The sequence below is a fragment of the Limulus polyphemus genome, unplaced genomic scaffold (assembly GCF_000517525.1).
Source record: "Limulus polyphemus unplaced genomic scaffold, Limulus_polyphemus-2.1.2 Scaffold3284, whole genome shotgun sequence".
Lineage (NCBI taxonomy): Eukaryota > Metazoa > Arthropoda > Merostomata > Xiphosura > Limulidae > Limulus > Limulus polyphemus.
This window is the reverse complement of record NW_013668894.1, coordinates 104528-112693: the sequence shown is the minus strand read 5'-3', so window position 1 is coordinate 112693 and position 8166 is coordinate 104528. Positions and strand designations below refer to the sequence as shown.

At 34.6% G+C, this 8166-nt stretch overlaps 1 protein-coding gene across 1 annotated transcript in view; it reads right to left on the bottom strand.

Annotated features, from left to right (window-relative positions):
* Positions 1–812: 812 nt before the first annotated feature.
* Positions 813–8166, bottom strand: part of LOC106469066 (neurogenic protein big brain-like) — a 56287-nt gene continuing 48933 nt past the window's right edge. The window contains exons 4-5 of the mRNA XM_013929519.2: positions 6543–6657; positions 813–2701 (exon numbers count right to left, since the gene is read on the bottom strand). Coding sequence (XP_013784973.1) covers positions 2397–2701; positions 6543–6657 — 420 coding nt within the window. The 3' untranslated portion in view covers positions 813–2396. The remainder of the gene's footprint in view (positions 2702–6542; positions 6658–8166) is intronic.

Here is an 8166-nt window from a genome sequence, read left to right as displayed (position 1 = left end):
GCGGTGGCGATTTACCTGTAAACCATTCTTTCTCTAAACCAAGAATAGATCTCACAATTCTTTAAAAGAAATTCAATTTTACACTAAAACTATTTTGAAAAAAAAAATGGTGTGAATTATTTAAAGTTCCAATATCAATTTAAGTAGCTCAAAATAAAGCTTAAAACGTTTGAAAATAAAAATACGACACCACTCGCTAACTGCGAGGGCGAGTAGTTCTGTATTCTGAAAAACGTGATAATTTATGGGAGACACGGAGATTATGATATAAACGTTTAATAAAAGCGTGAAATGAGGGATTGGATTTTTATCTTTGCCATGAAAATAGATGAAGAAATGACGACTATAATACAAATACAGTGTCAAAAAATGAGCTTATACAACTATCTATATTTTTATGTGTAGCAGTACGGGCACAGAATTTTTGTTGCAAAATGTTGTCGACAGGATAAGCCGTGCAGGTTGAGATCGGTGTGAGCCTGCTAAGTCTATAGCAGCTGTCGTTCGAGTGACGTAAACGTAATCTATTAATATCGTTTATAACGTACCTCCTTCGTTCGTTTTTAGTACTAACTCCTTCAGTATCTCTTGTAGTAATGTGAAAATGGCAACTATTGTTCAGATGCTGGTGGCGAAAGTTTACTTACTGTCACGAGCTTGTGTGGGTATTATTAATATCTGTGGTAGTTTTAAACTACTACATTATTCGATTATGCCGGGAACAAAATGAATAATTTGTTCTTAAAGTTTGATCAATAATTATCGTTCTAATAGATTTTCAGGTTAAAAAAAATACAGTCAGAGAAACAATATTCATAGAGTATTAACTTTTAATCAAAACTACAACGTTTCATAGAGTCATTCGAGTAAATTCCGAGAGAGACTAATGCAAACTAATAATATGTACATATGGGTCAATAAAATATTTTGAAAGAACAGAGAAAATGGAAACGCACCAAAATATTTCTATCCTACAATTGCTTTAACTGTCATAGAATCGTAAATTACCCTTTCAGGGTGTGTATTGAATATATACGTACATAAAATATATTTACTTATATTATTGAGCATGCGCAATATAACCTTAGGTTTATTGACATGATGTGTGGATATGTTTTTAATTACGAAGATAAAACAAAAATCAAACTTGATTTAATTAACATGCTACTAATGAGTATTAATTTTTTTTTAAATCAGTTCTTAAACCCACTTGAATTTATAAAGATAAAAAAATATCTATTGAGCCTAATATATATATATATATTTAAGAGACAAATTATACGAGTTACCCAAACACATGTCATTTGTGCATTTTCACTAATAACTACGTGCATGTAGTACATGAATACAGCTTATTGTTATTTGTTCACCTGAATTTATTAAAAATTTCGCGTTTCTTTCAATAGCTTGTGATGATATCTTAAACTTGAATCAAAAAATAGTTACTGAAAAGTTTGTGTTTTTTGCATGAAATGTAAGACAAAATAGTTCAGTTTTACTAACTACTTGAAAACGACAGTATAAGTTATTTTGAGGAGTGCGACAATTCCATTTATTTGATTTTTAAAGGTAATTATTTAAATACAGTGGCAGAATAATGCGCGAAGTTTGACATTTTACGTTTTATCTGGGAATATTTTGCTTTAAAATGCTATTGGCCATTTAGTTTCGTATTTATACAAGTAAAGTTTCAACCCAGTTCAGGTTGCATTCTTGGGTGCACATCATTAACTGAACACCAAGCAAATTATTTTTTAAGTTCACAGATTCTGATATACAAACATAAATAGTACAAGTACACGTGTCAGTAAAGCAACATCTTAATGCATATCCTAACAACTCCTCTACAGTGTGATGTGGAAAATAAGCGAATTGGCTTTATTAAACCGCAAGTTTCTTCCCAGGGAAGTGCACGATCAAGAAATGATGTTAACAATATAAACTTTGTACATTTAAATATAAATTCATTTGGAAAAGTTAATAATATAAGGGATATTTTAAACAAGATTTTTTTAGGTCTACATTAATAATGCCTATTTTTTTAAGTAAATAAACAGTTGTTTATTTAATATTTACAGTTTTAGGTCATCTTATTTTACTCGGTGTAGGCAAAAAAAAAAAAGGCCTAAACGAACATCCCGAATTATTTCACTCAGACCACACTGTATACGGATACCATTATTTGATTTTTCTGAACAAACTACTTCTTAAATTGCAATTACGAAGAAGTAAAAATATGTTTTGTAACAATGTACAGTCAGTTGGTGTAAACATTTTATTATGTCCCAGCCCCAGAAACAAAAAAACAACAAAAACCGACATATTTTATTTCGGAGGAGCTAGAAGATCTAAAAGAAACATGTTACCATTTGTTATGTATTTTCTGTTCTTTTGTTTTAGAATTTCACAGATCCGGGACCATACTCCATACGACTGGGTATTGTCCTAAAACCGTTTCCATATCGAGAGTCGTATACTCCAGAGGAGCAGGATGGTAATGGAGTACTTCGAGGACCGCCGTATCCGTAAGGTGGTTCTGAAGGTGCTGGATAGGTCGAAACGGTGGGAGAGTACGCGTTTGAATTTAACCGATAATTATCGTGATACTGGGGCCTGAAACCCCCCGTAGCCTGTAGTTCATCATCATCTTTTGCCATTTTGCATCTATCTTGATCCTCGTAATCATCATCAGTGTTGGACACTAATAAAACAATCATATTTATCGTTAATTGCGTATTCTTAGAGAGATACTTACAGAATCAATGAATAAGGTAATAAATAATAATAGGTGGTTGTACAAAACCACAATAATACCCTCCAAAATAAACGGTGTGAAGTAATAAAGTTATATAAAACTGTAAACCAGGTATTCCCGTTTACAACGGTTATTAGAATTTAGTAATATCAAACCACGCCTTATTATATACGAATATCGTTGGATCAGATACTCCATCACAAACTTTCTTCGGTGTCAAAAATAATGATGAACAACCGAAAACGAATCTTGCCTTTACACTAATCTAAATAGTGGAAATTTGTCTCAAGTATTAACAGTCTTAATTTAACCTTCTTTTTTATGTATCAATTAGGGTATCAATTTGATAACATCATTTCACCAGCTCTTTACTCTGGTATTGCAACTTTGGAAGTACAGCACTCATAAACCCATTTAGACGTCACAAACCGTGTTCTTAATACTCATTTTTAAGAAACTAAAATCACAGGGTGATGCAAAAGTCACGCACCACCACAAAATTTTTGAGTCCTCTCCTTACAGCTGCTCTAAATGTATACCTTTAATATCGCAACACAATACCACAACAATATTTCTTGTAAGGTCAAAGATATCACAAACAATTTTTGTTAGCAAAATTATACAAAAACAATTAGTAAAGCAAAAACGTGGATCAGCGATATGTTTATGCACTTATGACGCTAACATCCGAGGTTCCATTCCCCTATGTATATAGGATGGCCACTTTATTAGAGACACATGCACACCTTTCAGACTTGGGCCTAAACTGTGTTACCGATGCAAATTAGGTTGATATATGATGTGCTAGGGGGGTCTTTGTGTCGTATATAAACATACTATGTGTTTTCTACCTCTTTAAATGAATACAGAAATTTTCAAAAGGTATTTTGTACTGTTTTCACACCATGTTGGTTAAGAATATCGTTAAATTCATTTCACTTTAGGTACTCATTGTTCTTTGTCATTCACCTAGAGTCACACCTTTAATTTTCTCGTAGGAAAAAAGTGTTTCAGGGTCACTCATTGTTTCTGAAGGTAGACAAGTATATTTTCTATTAGCAGTCAAGTGACCTTTGGAGGTAATGACTTTCCTTTAGTTTCATAGAGGAATGACCAGTCAGGTGTGTAAGTGCCTGTTGCTCTGAGTAAGTCTTACGTAAATGATTGAAGTAGCTAACGTGAGAATTATTCAGTCTGGAACAATATCTCAGAATATTCAGTCTGCAACAAGATTTAAGAGAGATATAATTTGGAACTTCAGATCACTGAGTTAGTACTAACTCTACAGCGAAAGTAACTGTCCTTCATGACCAGTTAAGTACACATTTTAACTGTATTTGCCTTCAATACAGATTTCTTTTATTGTAATTGTACATTTGTGTTCAGTCTTTTTTATTTATCATGATTCCAGTTGTCAGAGAGCAAAAAATTACTTCGCAGTAAATATCTTATCGAATCTCCTGTTATTAAGCGGACCTGTCTTGCTGCTCTAAATGAAATCACCAGTCGTACCTGAAAGTACCACACTTGTAACGTTATAAATGATTGAGGCAAACACATTTTCAGTCAGACTAACAGATATGAGAAAAGGCAAAGGTATTGCAACGGTCGAAAGAAGCGTGTATTAATTTTATGAGGGAGCATTCCCCAGACCCCCCAAAATTGAGCTGCCTTTGGCAGCACGGGAGCTGCTTCTAGCTTATACTTTCAATCTCTCATTGTAAAATCTGCATGTCTAGCCAAGCGCTCTCACTTTGCAACTCCTTTCTACACCATTAGGTCCCATTAAACTCTGTTGGAGATACTTGCAGCTCTAAAATGCAATAACGCATTATACCTGTACCGTGCAGTTCTTAATATATTAATTAACCTTGAAGACTAATACGAACAATTGTTGGCAAAATTTCACTGTTAAAGTCATTCCCTATGGGTTTTGGTTTTGTTTTTTTTTTCAATGTAATGCATGGCCTGTCAAATTTATTCTAGGCGGTGTTCTAACAATGAATTTTTAATGAAAACAGACTAAGCCTTGGAATCATAGATTCCTTTCGATTCCATCAATCACGTATGGCCGTTTATTTCCCAAAACTCTTTAGATGGAAAAGTAAAAAAGGGTGATCCATTAAGTAATTTGACAGAAGAGTCCAAGTATAGAATCTTTTTCTTTTGTTGTTCCCACTTTCGATTTTCATTCTTTGCAAAATGAAATAGAAAATAAATGCTTCCAGTTTTTGTAGTTGTGTTTTTCTTGTTTTTGTTTAGGCTAATCTTACTTTGCACGATCAGTGTGTAACTGTAACTGTGTAAATGTAACAATGAATGAAACGAGTGTGATAGTTTTAGTGTATCTTTCAAGATTATCTTAAACAAGCTTTCCTTTAGGTTTTTGTTACCAAGCACGGACTGGGATACCGAGAAAATTCCCGGTGGTCCCCCACAAAAAAAGTAAGTAAACAAAATACTGTCTGCACAATAGACAGATAATTATTCATCTATTGCCATCACATTAGCATGTAAATTAACACGGGTGTTAATTCTACCAATTACCAACTAAAATGATTTACTTGACAATATTTCTGTTGACGACGTTGTCTCCTATCTTGTGATAGGTTCCTCTGTGTTTTTAAAATTACTGATCGTATCAACTATGTATGACTAGTGTGCTAACACTAAATTACATATACTTCTTATGTATTTTTGTTATTTTTATGACAGATTTGTGGACCCCCCGTCTAGATTTTTAAAAGAGTCCAGTCTAACTGTTATTTTTCTATTTATAAGTCACAGTCTTTTAAGCTAAAACAAAATCCTTAAATCGTCTGCTTCATTAAAAACATATTTTAAAATTCATTACGTCTAAACAACAAGTTTTTAAAATTTTCGAAGATTTTTGCAATTGTGGCAGTTGGGAATTAGATATTAGCAATGAAATATTCATAGATCAATGTATTAACCACCAGCTAGTTTGTTTGTTTGTTGAATTTCGCGCAAAGCTATTCGAGAGCTACCCTACACCTGCGATAGCCATCCCTATTTTCGAACTGATAGACTAGAGGGCCAACTCTTTACCAACGGTTAGTGAGATTGACAGTCACATTATAACCCCCCCCCCCCCACGGCTGAAAGGGCGAGCATGTTCGGTGGCGGGATTCGAACCTGCGCCCCCACAGATTATGTTTGTTTTTGTTTGTTTGTTTTTTTGAATTTCGCGCAAAGCCACACGACGGCTATCTGCGCTAGCCGTCCCTAATTTAGCAGTGTAAGACTAGAGGGAAGACAGCTAGTCATCACCACCCACCGCCAACTCTTAGGCTACTCTTTTACCAACGAATAGTGGGATTGACCGTCACATTATAACGCCCCCACGGCTGAAAGGGAGAGCATGTTCGGTGGCGGGATTCGAACCTGCGCCCCCACAGATTATGAGTCGAGTGCCCTAACTACCAGGCCATGCGAGGCCCAAAGAATTCCTACATTGCAGGTATTTCCTTACTGATGTAACACTAAGCTTTAGTTAGAGTATTCTACACGAAAGGTAATGTTTGAGTTTATTTACCACATTACCAAATTGTCCACAATCTCCTTAAACCATTCCAGTATCTGTGACGCCTTGTGATACCTGGAAAGCCATGCTTTAACCTCTCCACTAATATTATAGCTTCGCGAAATACAGCGTATTAATAATTCAGATTCTACGATTCTATATACCTTATTGGCCTATTGTAAAAACAATGTCAACAACTTCCAAGTTATATAATAGGCTGACTGGTAAATTAAGTTATCTCACCCCTATCCAAGTCATCCAAAGCCTCTTTCAACGACCTGGCTTTCTTCGAGTCAAATATATATTCGTAGATTAATCCAGCGGTGACACCTCCAGCTAAGGGACCGAACCAGTACACCTGGAAAAGTAAAGTTTTAAACTTTCAGCCAACATATTTTATAATAGAACACCGTTCTTCTCCACTTGGTGAAAGGTTTTTTTGTTTGTTTGTTTGAAGTTAAGCACATAACTAAACAATGGGCTATCTGTGCTCTGCCCACCACTTGTATCGAAACCTGGTTTCTAGCGTTGTAAGTCTGCAGACATACCGCTGTGCCACAAGGGGGTTGTCAAAATAGTATTGTTATTTAAGTCCATTATATCAACACCAAACAAACAGATATGTTTCTTCTTGTTTATTTTGATAACAGAGACCACATCTCTACGTAGGTTTTCAATCGAACAATGTAGCTTCTAATTCGTTATGGAACATTATATATCAAATCTGCAGTGTTTTTGTTTTTTTAAACCACATAATTAACTTTAATAGATAAACGTTTTTTTTAGTCTGCTATAAATTGTTTGCCCGAATATCTAATAACGTGTTGTTTGTTTGTTTGTAGTTAAGCACAAAGCTACACAAAGGGCTATCTGTGCTCTGCCCACCACGGGTATACCGCTGTGCCACTGGGGGGGGGGGGCAATAACGTGTTGAATTATAAAGATGTTTGCTAGTATTACTGTACAAAAGTCACGATCACAGAAATTCACGGATTCCATTTATTACATTAAAATTATAATGTTCTGTGTATTCCTCTTATTCCTCACAATCTTGAAAAAATAAAAAGTCAAGAACACTGCAACAATATTCGATAGTTTCCGAAATATTTCACGACATAAAAGATTATATCATCTAGTTTATTAAAAAGAAAAAAAAACGCCAACTATTTCATAGTTTTAATTTCACATAGTAGTTTATTAAAATAACACTCATTTTTAATATTAATCGAACATTATTTATATAGTTATGAAAACTATGCTTTCACGCAATACTTTCTAACTAGCAGAAAACTTTATAAAAGGAAACTCCCAATAACGTCTAATATAAATAGGATCCAGTGCTTTATCACCTAAACATTTTGCCCCAGTGGCTTAGCAGTAAGCCTGAAGGTTTATAACGCTAACTACCGATTTTCGAAACCTGTGGTAGGCCCATTGTGTAGACTTGCGCTTAACAAAAACAAAAAAAATATTCAACACCTGGGTGGTACAGCAGTATTTCTGTGGATTTATAAAACTAAAATACGGGTTTCGATACTCGTGGTGGGCACAGCTTAGCTAGCCCATTGTATAGTCTTCTGCTTAACTACAAGAAAACGAACATTTTATTATAGGTCTATCGCATCAGAGTAGCAAAAGTTTATCAAAAGGACCTTTCTGTAATTTGTTGCTATGGGAACAAGCAAAAAAAGCATTTGTTGTGGTAGAAGCAATGGTGTTACAAGATTATCTTCCTTAGATTTTATTTCTTTTGGTAACATAGAAAAAACGAGGAAAATTCTGCTCTAAAGCACGAACTCTGTAATCAAGTTGTACTCCTATTCAGAAGGTTTGTTGTTTTGAATTTCGCGCAAAGCTACACGAGGAC